This window comes from Tachyglossus aculeatus, chromosome 4, assembly GCF_015852505.1.
Source record: "Tachyglossus aculeatus isolate mTacAcu1 chromosome 4, mTacAcu1.pri, whole genome shotgun sequence".
Lineage (NCBI taxonomy): Eukaryota > Metazoa > Chordata > Mammalia > Monotremata > Tachyglossidae > Tachyglossus > Tachyglossus aculeatus.
In genome coordinates this window covers 103,382,686-103,403,158 of record NC_052069.1, presented here as the reverse complement: position 1 = coordinate 103,403,158, position 20,473 = coordinate 103,382,686, and the positions used below count along the sequence as shown (strand labels likewise).

The 20,473-nt window shown below is 41.9% G+C and overlaps 1 protein-coding gene across 4 annotated transcripts in view; it reads right to left on the bottom strand.

The window, feature by feature from the left end:
• The window catches only part of DENND1A (DENN domain containing 1A), a 514,969-nt gene that overhangs the window by 183,684 nt on the left and 310,812 nt on the right, over positions 1–20,473 (bottom strand). For all 4 annotated transcript variants that reach the window (XM_038744796.1, XM_038744798.1, XM_038744797.1 and 1 more), the window contains exon 12: positions 9,317–9,418. In XM_038744796.1, coding sequence (XP_038600724.1) covers positions 9,317–9,418 — 102 coding nt within the window. The remainder of the gene's footprint in view (positions 1–9,316; positions 9,419–20,473) is intronic.

Sequence of the window (20,473 nt, the reverse complement as noted above, 5' to 3'; positions counted from 1 at the left end):
GATTGATTAAGCTATTATGATAATAATAATCATAATTGTGGTATTTGTTACGCATTTACTATGTGCCAGGCACTGTACTGAGCGCTGGGGTGGATACAAGCAAATCGGGTTGGACACAGTCCCTGTCCCACATGGGGCTCACAGTCTTAATCCCCACTTTACAGATGAGGTAACTGGTGCCCAGAGAAGTTATATGACTTACCCAACATCAGACAGCAGACATACAGGGGGTCTCCCATCAACAATCAACCAGTGACATTTAATGAGCACCTACTGTGTGTGGACCGCTGTACTAAGCATTTGGGAAAGTACAATACAAGACAGGTGGTAGACATGATCCCTGACCACAAAAAGCGGGCAGTCTACAGGGGGGAGTGGGTAGAGTAAGGAAGGGATGGAGAGAGGAATAAAGGATCCATTCTGGGGATGGTTGAAAATTGTAATAATTGTGGTATGTGTTTAGCACTTACTACATGCCGAGGTAGACCAGCCTCAGCTCTAAAATACCTGTCAATACAAAGTACTCCTTTATAGCCCAGCACAGTGCTGTCTTCCCAACAATATGTTGGTTTCATTTGGGTCCTTCAGGTCCTCAAGTCCATGAAACTTTGGGGGTTCCAGCCCTTCCCAGAATCCCTTGTGTCAGCCTCAAGATCCACCAAAGAACCAATGACGAAAGCTCCAAAGTTCAGGTGGAGAAGAGTGGTTTCATTACAAGGCATCTCCAAGTACCTGAGCCCCCAAACATTGGGACCAGGTTGCTTGGGACCCCCACAGCATTCACCCTGTTGTCCATTGCCTGTCAACATCAAGGGCAAACCCTGCTTCGAAACAAGAGTGGAGGGTGAGTGAAGGAGTACCTTTATAATCTTGGAAAGGTTCATGGATTTTCCCCTCTACTGGACTGGGAAAAGGGAAAGTGTGAAGAAGGGGAGAGTCCCGTTGCTATTACAAGCAATGTTACTGTGCTACAGATTGAACTGTTAAAGTGCTAATGAGTTCTGTATGAGTACTGTATTTGTCTCCTCCTCTAAACTATGGACTCCCTGTGGGCACGCCCTGTTGTTAATTCAATTTTTCTATCTTTTCCCAAAGCATCTAGAACCACATTATATGCACTGTAGATGTTTACAAAACCAAACCAAATGGGAAAGGCAATGGGGCAAGGCATTAAAGATCATTTTTCTACAAAACCATTCAGTCCACGTTTCTCCACTCCTCAAGAACTATCTACCTCTGCCTATTCTTCCCAGAGCTTAGTTCAGTGCTCTGCACAGTAGGCACTCACATACAATTGACTGATTGATAAAGACACAAGCAATGACACTACTGGGTAATTTCAATGAGTCATTTAGCCTGGGGTTCTATTTCCAAAAGTTGCACTTCGGATGCTTAGAAGAACAACATGACAAGTTCCCATATACCCCTGCATCAAGGAGAATCTCTTGAGCATTGACTTCAAGGCTGCCCACCAGCTCTCCTTTACATATCTGCGTTCTTCATCTACTTGCTCCCTACAAGATAACCTCCTTACTGTACTGGTTCTAGATGCTCCATCCCCAATCTATTGCTCATGCCTATCCATTCTTTGGAATCCACATCTTCCTCTTAAATCCACCAGATCACAATGCTCTCAATCTTCAAAGCCCTCCTGAAAACCCATCTCCAGAGGACTTCCCCAGCTAATGTTATACCTGCAGTCACTATATATGTACATTTAGCCACTCTTAGCATTTATGTAAATATCAATTTGCATACTCTTCTTATTTATTTACTTATTCATATTCAAGAGTGCCCAGGTTATGCCACTCCACATTACCCCCACCCAGGACAGTCACTATTTGCCGACCTGGTCTAGCATACATACCCCAGCCCAGACATTATGTCCAAGGATTCCAGACAAATCAATTCCCTCCCTGCTCCCCTGCCACTGGCATTTCCTCATCTCGCACTCCTTCTGCGTCACCCTGACTTGCTCCCTTTGCTCTTCCCCCCTCCTTGCCCCACAGCACTTCCCTACATAACTGTAATTTTATTTATTAGTATTCATGTCTGTCTCTCCCCTCTTCCAGACTATAAACTCATTGTGGGCATGGAATGTGCTTATCGTTGCACTGTACTCTCTCCTAAGTACTTTGAACAGTGCTCTGCACACAGTAAGAGCTCAATAAATACAATTGAATGAATGAATATACAGTGCATTTTGTTTTACTTATCTGTAGTGTGTGGCTGCTTTATTGGAAGTGGGGGGGGTGTTCTGGAATGGATAATTAATTGCATATAAAATCTGTGGAAAAAGTGTACTCAATAACATTATATTACTCCCTAACATTATATTCATGATACAAGGAATCATTTCCAAGGAATATATTCCCCTTGTATTGTGGGGTATGCCTGTGTTTTGTTTTCTGTTCTACCAATGTTACCTCTATTTTCTCTCCTGCTCCCATTGGGAATATACAATTTATATCTGCCTCTATCATCCATTAAATTAAAAACTCCTTGAGAGCAGGGATGAAAATTTTTAGTTTTTCTTATGGCCATTCTACAGATGAGGTAAATGAGGCATGAAAAGTCAAATCTACATCTCTGCCCCTGCTCTCTCTCTCCCTCCAGGCTTGCATCTCCTCCTGCCTTCAGGACATCTCCATCTGGATGTCTGCCCACCACCTAAAACTCAACATGTCCAAGACTGAACTCCTTGTCTTCCCTCCCAAACCCTGTCCTCTCCCTGACTTTCCCATCACTGTTGATGGCACTACCATCCTTCCCGTCTCACAAGTCCACAACCTTGGTGTCAACCTCGACTCCGCTCTCTCGTTCACCCCTCACATCCAAGCCATCACCAAAACCTGCCGGTCTCACCTCCACAACATTGCCAAGATCCGCCCTTTCCTCTCCATCCAAACTGCTACCCTGCTCGTTCAAGCTCTCATCCTATCCCGTCTGGATTACTGCATCAGCCTCCTCTCCGGTCTCCCATCGTCCTGTCTCTCCCCACTTCAATCCATACTTCACGCTGCTGCCCGGATTGTCTTTGTCCAGAAATGCTCTGGGCATGTTACTCCCCTCCTCAAAAATCTCCAGTGGCTACCAATCAATCTGCGCATCAGGCAGAAACTCCTCACCCTGGGCTTCAAGGCTGTCCATCACCTCACCCCCTCCTACCTCACCTCCCTTCTGTCCTTCTATAGCCCAGCCCGCACCCTCCACTCCTCTGCTGCTAACCTCCTCACCGTGCTTCATTCTCACCTGTCTCGCCGTCGACCCCCGGCCCACGTCATCCCCCTGGCCTGGAATGCCCTCCCTCCGCACATCCGCCAAGCTAGCTCTCTTCCTCCCTTCAAAGCCCTACTGAGAGCTCACCCCCTCCAGGAGGCCTTCCCAGACTGAGCCCCCGCCTTCCTCTCCCCCTCCCCCTCCCCCCGCCTTACCTCCTTCCCCGCCCCACAGCACCTGTATATATATATATACATATAATATATATAATATATATTATATAATATATATAATATATATAATATATATTATATAATATATATAATATATATAAAACATATATGTTTGTATGTAATTATTACTCTATTTTATTTGTACATATTTATTCTATTTATTTTATTTTGTTAATATGTTTTGTTTTGTTCTCTGTCTCCCCCTTCTAGACTGTGAGCCCACTGTTGGGTAGGGACCCTCTCCATATGTTGCCAACTTGTACTTCCCAAGTGCTTAGTACAGTGTTCTGCACGCAGTAAGCACTCAATAAATACGATTGAATGAATGAATGAAGTGACTTGCCTAAGATCACACAGCAGACAAATGGTGGAGCTGAGATTAGAACCCAGATCTTTCTGACTCCCAGGCCCATGCTCTATCCACTAGGCTATGAAGCTTTACTGTACTCCCTTAAGGGTCTAGCAGAGGACTCTTCACAATGTAAGTGCTCAATAAATACTACTGAATAAATGAATAATAGTTCCTCTTCTTACACAGTGATAAGTGAACCATCTACCATTCCGGACTTTCCTTCCATATCCCAAACTTCCCCTCCGGTATCCCTTTATGGATCTCTTTCCAAAGAGAATGACAAGAAGATAGAAGATATATAAATATCTTAGATATTTGTATTTATTGATATTGGTACATCAATAAATACAAATGAATAAATTGAATGATTGAAAGAGGTGAGGGAAAGACGGTGATATGAAGCTCTCAGGGAGGTAGGCCCAGTTTGAGAATTCTCTTTATTGTACTTTCTGTAATAACTTGCAATTGGCTGCCCAGCTGAAGCTCCGTGCACTTGAAGGGAGAAAAGACACTCTTTAAAATGATTATTTAAGTAAATTCAAGTGAACTTTTAGTTTGATATCTATTTGCAATCACTACCTATTTTTTTTCCATTTGTATGGATCAGGTAGTCAGGTTCTCTGTTTTCAGCCATCAACTTCTAGTGATAAACCCTAGACTTGTAAGAAGCCCTTCAAATGAATAAAATAAAGAATTTTCTTGCCGAGTTATTCCTCTGGAAACCATAACTAGGAAGGCAATGCAAGGGGGCTGTTTTCACGGAGATAACGAGCTTTACTGAGCCCTGTGAAAGTGAAGTGCTCTCTTCACTGAGCCCGCCGACTTCTTTGGGGGGAGAAAAGTTAATTGTTTATATGATAAAGTTATAAAACATTAAAGAGATTAAAGCGCCCAAGCACCAACAACAAAGGAATAGAAGTGAGGCCTTGAAGCTACACTTGACTATTCTCTTTGCCTGGGTTCATAAACCATTCATGGGCTTGGCACCAGCAGTGACTCGATAATAAATTACAACTGGATATTCACTCTCTGTTCCGATTCTGACTAGGGAGGAAACCAGACGTGCAGTGAGCACTGATGGAGTAAGCAACAGGTGCCCTTGTCTTTTAAATGGTCTTCTCCCTTGCTTACTCCCTCAAACATCTGGGACGCAGGAGTGCGGAGCACAACACCTCTCCTTCCAGTGCCCCACCTGCAAAACCAGCGAGACAGGCAGGCAAACGGGCATGGCACTGGCCAGGAAACATAATGTTTATTCACTCATCCCCCTGTAATAAACAAGGGACTAAAATGGGCCATATTCGAAAATTTCCTTGTGAACTGGCTTGCTCCTTTCCAGAAGTCTGATTAGACAATCAATCATATTTATTGAGTGCCTACTGTGTGCAGAGCACTGTACTAAGCGCTTGGTAGAGTACAATATAACAGAGTTGGTAGACACATTCCCTGCTCATAGTGAACTTACAGCCTAGCATTATTATTATCATTATCGTCGTCATCATCATCATCATTCTCATCATTATTTAGTGAAGACATTTGGCTCTTCTTGTCACTTTCTATTCACTTAAATTCTCTGGGCCTCAGCTTCCTCATGAAGAAAGACTAAATGACTACTTTGGATTATCAATCTGTACTGTGTACAGAACACTATACTAAGTGTTAGGGAGAGTACAATATAATGGAATTGGTAGATACGTTCCCTGCCCACAAGGAGCTTACAGTCTATGACACAGAATTTTAAAGGGTGGTTTTGCCTGTTCAGATGACAGGACAGTTCAGTATGCAGTAGGAGACACAGATTAGAGAAGCATTCCTAACCTGTTAGAAGCACTGTCTGGAAAAGGAGATAACACAGACCCCCATTATTTCTTCTCCTAGGCATCCTAATGAGGCTGTTGACAGTTCCAGAGACTTTTCAGTTTGGGAAAAGGCCCTTTACACTCCACTTTGTGGATTAAGGAAGATCCCAAGGTGGAAGGAATACTGCCCGAAAGGAGTCTTTGGTGACCTTCTTATTCAAAATGGCCATATCATCCTTCTGTTAGTGGCCACAAGGGCAGGGAAGTAGCCTGGGTAGGCTACAAGCTCTAACAAGTTGCATGGAATTCTTTCCTCTGGGGAGGGGCTGTAGCCATTTTGGGCTGGATCCGTTGCATGAATAACTTTGCTTTTTTGTCTCTTTAGGTATTTGCTGGTTTGCTTTCAAATAGCTTTACCCCAGTTAGCTTGTAGCTTCTTAACAGTAACTATCTATTCCACTCTGCTTTAGAAGGCTCTAACTGCATTTTTAACTGAACTAGGCTCAGACTCTAACTGCACTAAATTGTAAGCTCCTTACTCTATTGTACTATACTCTCTCAAATGCTCAATACAGTGTTGTGTACACAGTAAGCTCTCAATTAAGTGCCTAGTACTCTTAACACAGTTAGCACTCAAAAAATATGACAATGAATGAATAAATGCCACTGATTGGTTGATCCTTTTGCCTACTTTAAGGATCATGCCAAGATTGTGGGCTTGAGAGACAGAGAGGATGGTGGTGTTGTCTGCAGTGATGGGAAAGTGAGGGGAAGGACAGGGTTTGGGTAGGAAGATGAGAAGCTCTGCACGCTTTAAGTATGGGAGTCCCTCAGGGCTCAGTTCTGGGTACCCTTCTATTCTCCATCAACACCTACTCATTTGGATAACTCATTCACTCCCATGGCTTCAACTACCACCTCTATGCAGATGATTCCCAAATCCACCTCTCAACCTTGACTTCTCTTCTTCTCTACGGTCTCACATTTCCTCTGCCTTCAAGAGATTGCTACCTGGATGTCTTATCGACACCTGAAACTAAACATGTCCAAAACAGACCTCCTCATCTTCGTTCTTCCCCTGATTGCCCATCTCTGTAGACAAGCACCATCATCCTCTCTGTCTCTCAAAACTGCAACCTTGGCATTATCCTCGACTCATCTATCTCAACTCACATATCAATCAATCATATTTATTCAGCGCTTACTGTGTGCAGAGCACTGTACTAAGCGCTTGGGAAGTACAAGTTGGCAACATATAGAGACGGTCCCTACCCAACAGTGGGCTCACAGTCTAGAAGCTGTATTCAATATTCAATCTGTCAACAAATCCTGTCAGTTCTGCAACCTCTCCATCCAAACTGTTACCATGCCAATTCAAGCACTTATATCCCACCTTGGCTGCTGCATCAGCCTCCTTCCTGCTGATCTCTCTGCCTCCTGTCTCTTCCCACTCAAGTCCTTACTTCTCTCTGCTGCTTGGATCATTTTTCTAAAAAATCATTTAGTTCACAACTCCTTGCTCCTCAAGAACCTCCACTGGTCGCCTACCCAACTCTGCAAACAGAAACTCCTTACCTTAGGCTTTAAAGAACTCAATCATCTTGCCCCCTCCTTCCTTACTTTGCTGACTTCCTAATTCAACCCAGCCAGTTCACATCACTCCTCTAATGCCAGCCTCCTCACTGTACCTCTATCTTGTCTACCTAGCCACTGACCCCTTCCCCACATACTCCCAGTGGCCTGGAATTCCCCCTCAGAGTGGCTTAATGGATACAGCACAGGCCTGGGAGTCAGAAGGACCAGGGTTCTAATCCCGGTTCCATCACAAATCTGCTGTGTGACCTTGGGCAAATCACTTAACTTCATTTTGCTTCCTTTCCTCATCTGCAAAATGAGGATGAGTGTGAACCCCATGTGGCATAGGGACTGTTCGACCTGATTAATTTGTATCTACCCCAGGGCTTAGAACAGTACTTGGCATTTAGTAAGCGCTTAACAAGTACCATAAAAAATATTATTATTATATGACATACCACCTTGCTCCCCAACTTCAAAACCTTTCTAAAATTACATCTCCTCCAAGAGGCCTTCCCCAACTAATCCTTCATTTCCCCTACTCTCTTTCCCCTCTCCCTTGCCTACACACCTGGATCTGCATCCTTTAAGCACTTGCTTTCCACCCTACCCTCAGCCCCACAGCACTAATATTCAGATTCATAATTTATTTTAGTGACTGTCTCCTTCTAGACTGTAAGCTCCTTGTGTCTAACAACTCTGTTGCACTGCTCTGTAAACAGTAAGCATTTAGTAAATGCTCACTGACTGCATCATGGCCTACTGGGTCGAGCACTGGCTGGGGAATCAGAAGGACCTAGGTTCTAATCCCAACTCCGCCACTTGTCTGTTGCGTGACCTTGGGCAAGTCATTTAATTTCTTGGTGCCTCAGTTACATCATCTGTAACATGGGGATCAAGATTGTGAGCCCCAATTCAGATATGGACAGTTTCCAACCTGATTATCTTGTATCTACCCCAGCACTTAGAACAGTGCTTGGCAAATTGAAAATGCTTAATACCATTATTACTGTTATTATTATTAAGAGTAATAATAATAACATTAATTACTTGTTCAAAGTAAAACTTCAGCTACTCATATCTTGGCCTTTGCAAAACTATCATTATTTAACAAATCTGAAACTGGAAGTTTGTTTGTTGGTTTTTTTTTGCCTGCCCAAACATTTACTGTTCTCCTTGCATTTCTTGCTTAAGCTAAAAGTTCCTCAACTGGCTTGCCCTACCATTTAAATTATTTTTACCAACTCAGTCCAGATTCCCAGTTTCAAAAGTTATCTACTGCTGAGTTAGGCACTTTGGGAGAAGTGGACACTTTACCTCTTTACAGTAGTGCATGAATAAAATAGGCAGCAATACATTAATGGGTCCCTTGGTGTGGATGACTCTTTTTCCCATTGAGCCTAATATTGCCTAGGAGCATATCTAGATCCTAGGAGAATGGGGCACTCTGTTAGATCAAGGGCTTCACTGACTTGAGCTGTTGGTGCAGTGCAGAATGAGTCACATTTGAGGCTCATCTGAACTTCAAAATTGTTCAGATAACTGGATTAAAAAAAAATGAAGCTGATCTGAAATCAAAATCTAAATGCCCCAGAAGAGATCCCCCACCCCCGCTCCTGATTAATGAACATAAAGTAAAGCCATTGCTGGATCAGACCAACAGCTCATCTATACCTGCATTGTCTCCAACACTGAAAACAGAATGCTTCGAGGAACCATGAAATGGCTGCATTCTCCGCCATAGGAGAGTAGTAGTTGCCGATACTGAATCATTAATTATGATCTAATCCTGCCATCTATCTTGATGCTTATGGATAGCCGCCCAACATCTCTAACTTTTCCAGTCTACAATCCTAACTTTCTCTCTAGTAACCCACCATGGAAAATTTGTCCATGAATTTATAACCCCTCCTAAAATCGGCATTCTTTTTCCACTAGTTCAAAGTGAAAGATTATGGAAAAACATGTCTGGCAGGGAGAAAACACACTGCACCACTGGACTCAGACCCAATTCAGGATAGGGACTTTAAATCCTCAAACACTAGTAGAGTAAATTCAACTATTCACCTCCCAAAATTTCTTAGAATCCTCCTCCCACTGGAACAATAGTTACAAAAATAAAAATTGTTTTTACTCACCACATCATTTGGGAGGCTCTGGAGATCATCGAATGGGGTTTCCAGGGTGTTTGTGTCTACGTTCAGAATCACGACATCTTCCAGGGCCATGTTCCTTACTTTCTGAAAATAATCAAATACAGAAGAAAAATTATTTAAATCTTTGTCTTTGCTTGACAAGGGCTGGCAGGAAAAAAATTAGAGCTTTTCTTAACACTGATGGCTTTGTAGTTACCTTCCGCATATTTCCATTTCCTAATGAAACTGCAGTACCAGAGAGATCTTTGACCAGGTTCTAAGGTCTTAGAATTGGCTAGACACTCACTGGGCCATTGTCACCAGTGTCATTTTCTTTACCTTATCCACCAAGTGCAGGAAGGAGCAACCAACGCTTTCACTCTGGATAGGCTGCTTCCTATTGCCTTTTGCAATTTGCAGCTCTGAACATTTTTCTAAAAAAACACATTAAGTCTATTTCCCCACTCCTCAAGAACCTCCAGGGCTGCCCATCCACCTCTGCATTAAACAAAAACTCCTTACCATTGGCTTGAAAGCATTCAATCACCATGCACCATCCTACCTTAGCTCACTGCTTTCCTACTACAACCCAGCCTTCACACTTCATTCCTATAATGCCACTGTACCTCCATCTTATCTATCTCGCCACCAACCTCTTACCCATGTCCTGCCTCTGGCCTGGAACAACCTCCCTTTTCATATCTGACAGTCTCTCCCGACTTTCAAAGTCTTATTAAAAGCACATCTCCTCCTAGAGTCCTTCCCTAAAGTCTCATCTCCTCTCTCCCACTCCCTTCTGTGTTTCCCTTGCTCTTGGATTTGCACCTTTTATTCACCCTCCCTCAGCCCCAAAGCACTTATGTACATATCTGTAATTTATTTATTTGTATTAATGTTTGCCTTCCTCTCTGGACAGTAAGCATGTCGTGGGTAGGGAATGTGTCTATCAACTGTGTTATCCTTTACTCTCCCAAGCACTTAGTATAATGCAGTATAGTATAGTAAGCACTTAATAAATACAATTGAGTGATTGATTGGTCAATCATTCTGGGGTTTGGCATCTAGCTGTGTCATGTGGAATTTTTCACTTCTCTTTAAATATTTAGAAAGTAAGGTTATACTCCCATGTATGGCAATACTGCAATGGGCCCAAAGGCTTTTGTATGATACACTTTTCTAAGGTGCAGATAAGGTATGCACATATATACAGATAGATATAGATATTTAGATATATATTTATAGAGAGATATATGGATCTCTCTCTCTCTCCATATATATATATATAGCTTTTTTATAGTTCCTTTGACTTGAAGAGGATTTTCTTTGGTGAAAATTTTTTTGGTACATGTATGAGGGAGGCTGTTAAGACCAGGGTAGGACTACCACATTAAGTGCATGCAAAGACCACCCTTTGAGCATTATTGCTCTTGCTACCTACAATGCATGGTACCATTTCTGAATCTCCCTCTGTCTCCAGGACTGGCTCTAGAGGTGCCCTGGCAAAGGATTCAATGATATTAAAAGGGAGAGGGGAGGGGGGACTGAACAAGGGATATTAAAATGGAGAGGGGTAGCAAACGGTATCTTATTGGTCTTTTCTACTATTAAAGTCTCCAACAGAAATTCCTTGCCATCAGCTTTAGGGCATTCAGTCACCTCTCCCCCTCCTACCTTCCATCGCTAATCTCCTACTACAACCCAGCACACATGCTTCATTCCTCTAACACAATTCTGACAGTATCCTGATCTTGTATGTCTCACCACAGACCCCTTGCTCACATTCCCTCTCTAGTCTAGAATTCCTTCCTCTCACATGTTATGTATTCATTCATTCAATCATATTTATCAGACCACCTCTCTCTCTACCTTCAAAGCTCTACCAATATCACACCTCCTCCATAAGGTCTTCCCTGACTATGCCCTCATTCCCTTGTTTGTAAATATTTTTGTCTGCCTCCCCAATAAATACCATTTCTACTTACTACTATTCCTAGTTAGATTTCATAATGTATCCATTCTTTCCTTTTCTCCGAGTTTAGATTTTAAGGCAGCTTACCAGTCATATAAAGAACTCAAACAGAAAACAAGGACAAAAGAAAGAAGGTGCCCTCCTCCAGAGAGTAGCATATTTTCAGAATGAATGTACAGCCCAAGCTATTCTGGATATGAATGTTCTCCTCTAGCTATGCTTACAATGGGAGTGTGTTCTATTATTAAGCCATTTAAGACATATATACAATAAGTAGAATTTTCTCAAGACACCATTGATCGTGCTTCGGGAACACTTGGTTAATGACTAGAGTCAGTGATGAGCCCTACTTACATCAGGTGGGCAGATGACAAGCCGAAATGCTGATTGCAATGCTCATTCTAAACTAGGTTTTAAACTGAATCAGCATTTCTTAGCAATGACAGTATGTAACCATTAGTTGGGTTACATTTAAATAATACTAAAAGTGAATTACTGCTTAGAAATATTTTCTCTAGTGATATCAAATAAACTTGCTACTTCATTTCATTTGAAGCAGCATGGCTCAATGGAAAGAGCACGGGCTTTGGAGTCTGAGAGGTCATGGGTTCGGATCCCGGCTCCGCCACATGTCTGCTGTGTGACCTTGGGCAAGTCACTTAACTTCTCTGAGCCTCAGTTACCTCATCTGTAAAATGGGGATGAAGACTGTGAGCCCCACGTGGGACAACCTGATCACCTTGTATCCGCCCAGCACTTAGAACAGTGCTTTACACATAGCGCTTAACAAATGCCATCATCATCATCATTTCCCCACATTCGCCTAAACACTTGGATAAGTACTTGCCATTCACCCCAAATCTAGCCCCACAACACTTTTACACATACCCATTTCCCTTATCTGTAATGTACATGAATGTCCCCTTTCCTCTCTAGACTATAAGTTTCTTGTGGTAAGAGATCGTGCCTACTGACTCTATTGTTTTGTTCTCTCCCAAGCACCTAGTACAGCGCTCCAACAGCATGCACTCAATACATACCACTAATGGAATGAATGACTGATTGATTTTTGCCAGTGTAGGTGGCCAGCTTGACTAGGGTCACATTGGGCTCCTGCAATCAATCAATGGTATTTTTGGAGTTTTGTTTGCAGAGCACTGTACTCAGTTCTTGGGAGAGTAGGTTCCAGCCTTTACCTCAGAACTCCACAGCTCCAGTGGGATAAGGGGACCAGGGATGAAGCCCAAGTGCCTTGGCACTTGGCAGTTGGCATCTGCAAGATGAGTGGAGAGATAGGGGCCAGGGATGTAGTTCATGTTCCAATCTCCAGGCCTCATCCCACTGCTGCAAGGGCCACCCCCCCCCCAAAAAAAACTCCCCCACTACTAGAATACATAGAGGGTAATTGCTCTGGGGCTCATCCTGGAGCATTCTATGAGAATGGAGAAAACAGAGGAAGAAAGGGACAAGGTTGGAAGTCTTTTTTTTACAAAAGCATTAGTGTTACACCCATGTGAGCAAGTACTTGCTGGGAGTTGCCAGCTGTGTTACCTTGGGTAAGTCACTTACCTTCTCAGAGCCTCAGTTACCTCATCTGTCATAAGGGGATTAATACCTTGAGCCCCATGTGGGACATGGGTTGTGTCCAGCCCGATTAGTTTGCATCTACCCCAGTGCTCAGTACAGTGCCTGGCATACAGTAAGCACTAACAAATATCATAAAAAGAAGAAAAAGATGTGGAGGAAGAGGATCCCCATACTCATATCCCGAGGGACACATCTTGGGGTGGGGGTGACCTGGAGCGTTCCCTTCCGCTAGCTACTTATGGAGAAAAAAACAAGGACACCAAAAACAAACCCTGCACAGTTCAAATTTTAGCCCAGGGCCAGCTCTGTGTATTGTGATCTTCTCAAAGTCAGGGATGAGGTGGAGTTCGGGGTGGAGGACAATGAGACAAAACATACTCGTAAACTGAGGGAGCTAATTTTTTTCATTGCAAACTCATCATTTAATTCTTGTCCCCAATTCCCAAAGTGAGGGCAAGGAAGTGATTCTTAGGACTGGCTCAGATCAGAGATCCTCCATTTATGGCCCCAAGGCCAACAAAAAGCCTTCCAAGTACAGCCTTGAAAAACCCCATCATCTTCTGCAAATTGACATCCCCAAACTAAAAGTTTTTGGCTAGGTTTCTAAAAGGGTTGAAAGCAATGTACAGCTCTAAAAAAATAACACCACTACTATTATGCTGCTGTTCCATACTGGTTTTTAACCAGAAAGCTTAACAGACAACTTTCCAATAGCCAATAATATTAACTTACATTTCGAGATCAAGACACTGAAGAATAGAACATGAAACTGATTGGTGAAAGGCAACATAGCAGGTGGGTAGGAAAAGGGATTTGAAAGAGATCCCAGGTGTCCCACCTACATCCCTCAACTTCCTTTATCACAAATCTGACATTTATCCTTTACTTTTTTCCTCCCACTCCCCCAGTCTGGAAGGCCCCCTTCACTAATCCTTACCAAGTCACACCTTTTCCCGTTTTTGATCTATTGATAAATTTTATGGATTGAGAGTCTGTGTGCAGAGTACAATACTAAAATTTGGGGAGAGCACAATAGAGTTAGTAAACACAATCTCTATCCTCAAGGAGTTTACAATCTAGTGTGGGGGCAGGAGGGGGTGAGGGGCAGCAGATATTAACACCCTTCTATATTTCCACCTCCTCCAGGAAGCATTATTCGATTAGAGGGACTTATCTCCTCCTCCCCTTCTCCCCTCCACAACAAACACTTCAGTCTTCCTGGTCATTCCATTCTGATAGCCATCTCAGCTCTTTACTATTTATCTGCTTGTTTCCTATTGATGAACTGATTCACATTATATCCCCTTGCATTTGCATGTTCTTTTAATTATTGTATTATATTATCAATTTAGATTCTGCCTGTATTTCCAATTAGACAAAGTTCCTTGAGGGCATGAAGCTTCCCTCTAACTTCTTCAGTATAAGTTCCTAAATGCAGCACCTAATTCAGGCAATCAGTCAATACTAGTGATGATGCCTTAAGCAAATTCTATAAAGAATGCAGAAGAGTGACCAGCATCCTCAAACTGCCACTTTGGAGAGCTTTAACATCCCAAACTGACCCTTTCAATTCTCTTTAGGTAAATTACCAGGCTTTCAATTAAAAGGTTTAGCCATTTTCATAATGGATGGCATTAAGTGAAAGTACTTCCAATGGACTACTGAACCAGACCCAAAATGCTAAGCTTTCTGGACTAAACAAGGGGTTGTTCAGGAGAATCACCTATTTTGTCTCAGTTGACCTCCTCAACTGCTCTGGATAAAAAGGAAAAGGAGGAAATAAATATGTGAGAGAACTGTACAAGGAAATTGAAAAGGCTCAGCAAGTGGAATGTTGTTCTCGGAACAAAAATCCATTCACATCGCCAGTTCCACAATGGGGCAAAAGCCCTCCATAACAATCCTGGCCCTCTTCATTGGAACACATTTTTTATTTGGTTCCCCTCTCCCAGCTCAACGAATTGTCCACTAAGCTAGATGAGTGTTTACTTTTTCTACAATGGTAGGAGGCTAGAGAATGGAAGAAAACACAGCCTTTTCTCTAAACAGCAACCCTGTGTGTACCCTTAGTAACTTACATACTCATTGGCAGCCTGGATTTGAGATGAGGTAGGTGGCTGCAAGATTTCAGCTCCCCTTATGTAACAATTCTACTCTCTTTCCTCATGATCCCCCAATGGATTGAAGAGAAAGGATTTCCCCAGTGATCAACATTTCTAAGAACTGAATTAACTGGCAGCTTTGCAAAATGGTACCCTGGAAAGCTCCTAGAAACAAGGAAATAAATCTTAAAGGGCTTCAGATTCAGATTTTCCAAAAAAAGAAACAAAAGAAAGAGTTTTGGAACTTGGGGTGGAAATAAGGCCAATACTAAAACAGCTCCTGGATTAACACCAAAATGTCATTAAAGGGGTGAATTCAGTTTCCAGAGGGTCACAGGAAGCTAGCAGAGACAGCATTTGCCCACACAAGAATAGCAGGAAATAAAACTTTTCCCAAGACTTTTCCCATATTTGTCAAATATGACAAATAACTTAGATGAATCCCTCATTATATTTTGCCATTTCAATGTCTACTCTTTAAACATACAGAAACAGGCAAAATATTCAAATATACTCCTGGAAATTATCTCAGAAACATAAAATACTGACCTGCTTTAAAAAACGATTGTTTTATATGTGGGGCTGGCTCTATTTTTATTGCCCTCAACAGTAGGTACAGGAAATCCATCACCTGCAACCAGGATATGACTTTACCTCAACATTACTACTCTAAAGAAAGAAATCAGCTTTAGAAAACAGTACGTGCTTGGTAAGGGGAAGAGGAGATGAAAGCAAGAAGAAGAGGCATTTATTTAAAATACTAAACTGAATGACATGGAGGCTATCATCTACCCAGAGCACAATCTATAGTCTTGGTCAGGTTTCTCTAACTCTTATTCCATGGTCACACTCTAGAGAAAAGACAGGATTTCAGCTTCCATCATTTGCTTGACTTTTGTATTTCCCTCAGGTTTCCGGTATGGTCAGCTGATCAATGCCCTAGCCATGGGCTGCAATGGTAAAACCAATGCTCTCTCGGAATCAAAAATCCTATGCACACGGAGACCCAGGGACTCCAACGAGATTTAGAAATCAAGATGTCCTTCGTTTCCCAATAACAGTTCTCACAACTACCCACCATCCTATACGCAGAATTTCCAAATGAGCATCCATCCAGGGCCAGCTTGCTGATCTCAATGCTTCAGTTTCTATCTTAAAAAGTATTTTCACATCAGAATTTGAGAGACATGTCTGTACTTCCAATTACTCCAAAGTCACGTCATCCACAGCTTGTGTTTCTTACTGAGTGCAGAAAAATCAGTTAAGACATGAGCAGATGTCAAAATAGTCCTCCAGAAACCCTACCCAATTAAAACACTTACTAGTACTGAAGAACACCACAAACAGCTCTCCTGTAGCTTGTCCCACCAACACATTCCCTCTCTTTTTAGTTACAACATATGCCAAAGCTCCTGCCAGCTGCAAAAAAAATACACAATACCCTATAGATTTTTCTCAAAATGAAAAAAAAATACTACTGCTCTTGCTATGAGTCTTCAGCTACCTAAATCTTATTACCTGCACAGAACTAAAAGGAGATAAATGTTTCTATTTTTGGTTTAATTTTAAAAGAATGCCTTCTCATTTTACAACAGACCTGGCTTAATTTTCTGCCTCATTTAGAGAAAAATACTGTAAAATGCTTCAACAGTCTCTCAAAGAAACCAAAGCAGAGGCAGCATGTAGAAATAAGATGGGATGTGGCCGGGATGTCATCTAACCCTAACTCTGCAATATAAACAAGGCCATTTTCCTACATATGTCCTGAAGTCTACTCCCAACAGACATGAATTGTCCCCTAATATTGCCAACTCACGGTTTCAGTTTGGATGAATAGCAGATGCCAGGTTCTGGCCTCTGTCCTGAGGCCAAGGCTACCAGGGCAAAAGAGCCATTTTAAGATTTAGGCAGGACACTGAAGAAATCAGATCAGATGGTAAGGAAAAGACTAGAGATGGCTCATATATGCATTTATGCCTTTATAGACTTGTTTTTTATATTTTGGGATATGAGGTTTTATATTTGGAACTTCAGTAAACCAAACTGTAACTTGAATACAGCACTCTGTTACACTTTGCATCTGAGAACTTGCTCACTGTACCGTCCTTGGACCAACATTAAATAACACAAGCCTTTCCTACGACATTTCTTGGTGAAGTGTCTAGAAGCTAAACTGGGATTCAACACCAGAGAATGGAAAAAAATATTTGTAAAGGTAGTGAGAAAACACAAATACTAATTCCTTCATATCCCAATCTACATTCAATACAAAATGGCCCAGACTGAGGAATTTTCTTGAGGGACTGACTGGCTTAAGAAAGTATGCAACTTCCCTGCTGTTTGCTCGCTACTCACTCACTAAATGTGCTCTGTCTTACTCTGTCGCTCTCTGGCATGTACATACCCACACATTCACATGGGCACACACGTCCCCCCTCCCCAGAGTTACCAAGGGGCCTTGCATTTGATCAGCTTGCAGGGGGCCTATGTGCCTTCCTGTGTCTCAGAGTCAGGAAGGAGTACACCCACTGATTTGCCCCTTCCTGTTCACAAAATTAAAAATCTCGGACGGCTCAAAGGACTCCAGAAGGCACCAAAACACTTTCACAATGAGCTGTAACCAGAAACAGAAGCCTGTAATGGGAGGAGATGGTGGGTTTCCCAATGAAAGTCAAGCCCAAGCAGCTTCTCAAAGGTCACTGGGTTTCACTCACATGAACAGGCCCCAAATACATCTCCAAAGTTAGTCCAGAGTTCCCAGAAGATTCCATTATAATAAAGTTCTGCTTTTTTAAGCCGGCTCACATGCCCCTTTCTGTAAAGGGGGAATCACCCAATCTTTTTTATTCTACTCCTCCCTTAAGTGTTATGTTGTACTCTACCAAGTGTTTAGTACAGTGCTCTGCACACAGTAAGCTCAATAAATATATGATGAAAGAAGGGGAATTCTGTACCTTACAGGTATGCTTGATTCACTGTCAGGTTCTGTAAGACTTCCCTGCCCTTAGGGCATATTCCCTTAAGCACAAACCAGAGCAATGCTTCATAGGTTTTGGTCTTTGTGGGATTTAGTCAGCTGATTTAGTTAGAACCTACTCAGCAGTCCAGCTGCCCTCTATTATCTTAGAGCTCATTACCTCTATCCCAGGGACACCAGGGAGCTGCTGAGCTAGGCCTACCTCTTTGAACAGGGAAGGGCTGTCCACTTTCCAACAAAATAGAAGACCCTTCCTCCATGGGGTAGTTTTCTTATACCCATAGACGGCTAGTTCCTACCTGGAGGAAAAAAAGAGTACTTCTGTTTTGTAAGGATATCATAGAGCTGGACAGGCCAGCTGTGGATGTCTGAAGCAAATGAAACAAGCCTGGCCAAATTACTAGATGTCCCTTGAGGGATGACCTGTTTCTCAATATCCCTTGTTTTGAGGGCAGAAACAGTGTCTTCTCTGAAAAAAAGTGCGCAGGATGTGTCACTACAGCATAAGGTGGAATTTTGGATGATATGTCAAGTGTAGTCAACCAGGCTGGATCACTCTTCATCATCATTATTTACCAAATGCCTGTTGTGTACCGAGTCCTAGTTGTTTGGGGCACATACGAAAGGAGTACGAAGCATGATCACACTGCCCAGCAAATGCTTTATCAATCAATAATCTATATTTATTGAGCACCTGAATGAGAACATTATACTAGGCACTTAGGAGAGTACATTAGAAGCAAAAAAAATGTTGTCTGTCCTCAAAGAGTTTACACTCTAATGCAGGAGCTTACAGATTAATGGGGGAAGATAAGTGGAGATAAATTTCTGAGAAGACCATAGAAGTGTGAGTGGTTATAAATGATTAGTAAATATAAATCAATAAGAAATGATAAAAGAAGAAGTGGTAAATTGGTCAGTATGACTGTGAAGACGAAAGGATTAATCAGAAGAATGTCTTAAGTCCCAAACTGGATTTTATTTTGGCCTTACTTATTGGATAGGTGTGTTTATGTTGATCAAATTACAAAGATACCAAATTTCCATTTCACGTAGGACTGTATGAACATGAAATAATACTCCAAAGATTCAAAGGATGGCCACACCTTGGGTGTTCTTGGGGATATATTTTTAGTGTTTCTTCTCCTTCTTAGCATACTTTAAATACAAATTAATCAACACAGAGTTGAAACTGATATTTCATACTGTCACTATGCTCTTTCCTGAAGTCTAAACAATCAAAAACAACAACATTCCCAGTTTACACACTGAACATACTATTGGAACGACCACTGAGGAAGAGCCCAGGCCAGGAAAGAAGTGGTCACATACCCACATCACGTAACCTTAGATCAACAGTTACATTAGTCCAGTTTTTAAGAACTTAAGTTTACTCTGCAGCTTCACTGTAGGCCTCAAGCATATGTAGACTGAAAAAAATCAAACATGGAATTAGGTCACCTACTCATAAAAACAAGCCTTTACTCTCTACAGAGAATCTCTTAATGCCATCATTCATCCACCATAAAGCACTGAAACCTGGACTCACATCTCCACCTGCCTTTTATTTTAAATGTCACTTTTTAAAGAGTGGAAAGGTTGGAAACCCAGTTTAACAAGCACCCTGAACACATTGTTTATGGCTTCCATAAACATGGCTTAGTAAGAATTACTGACTTAATCAGAGTGAACTTATCTCCTGGTGAAAAGGAACACTTTAAATTTCAGAAATGGCACCTTTACTGTGAAAATCTCTTAACTTTTCAAACAAACTACAGGGGGTCTTAAACACCAGGCTAGTAAATGAGCAGCCATTAGTGGGATGGGTCTTTGCACAAAAGCAGAGAAACTCAGATTTTCAACCATTTTAAGGTTTGCAGAAGATGCCGAGGAAACATATTTCAAATGAAAAGTGAAGAAAATCTCCACAAGATGTGCTGAAAGAGGAGTTGACTTGGGGGTTATCAAAGGAGAAGGAATGTTGAAATCATTACAATACGATCTTATTAACAAGCAATAACATTCAAAAAATGAGTCCTCCACTATCATCCATGGAAGATTAAACCACGGTTTTGCATTCTGAGATATTTTAATGATATAAGCTTCAATCTCTTACGAAGAAAGGTGTGGTCTAAATCCAAGGCATTGTATTATCATGCTTCATTTCATACTTGTGGTATTTGCTACGCACTTACTCTATGTGTATGTAGCATTGCACTGAGTCTCAGGGTAGTTACAAGATAATCAGGTCAGACATAGCTCCAGTTCTACATGGGGCTCAGAGTCTAAGTAGGAAGAAGAAAAGGTATTTAATTCCCATTTAACAGATGAGGAAACTGAGGCATAGAGAAGTTAAGTGAATTGGCCTAGGTCACATCCCAGATTGAAACCCAGGTCCTCTGACTTTTATACCAAGTTTTTTTCCACTAGGCCATTTTGCTTCTCTACTTGTACGCTCACAGAGAATGAGGTATCTCGGACTTTGCCTTTGCACTGCGAATCAGAGACATGGCACAATTTAATTG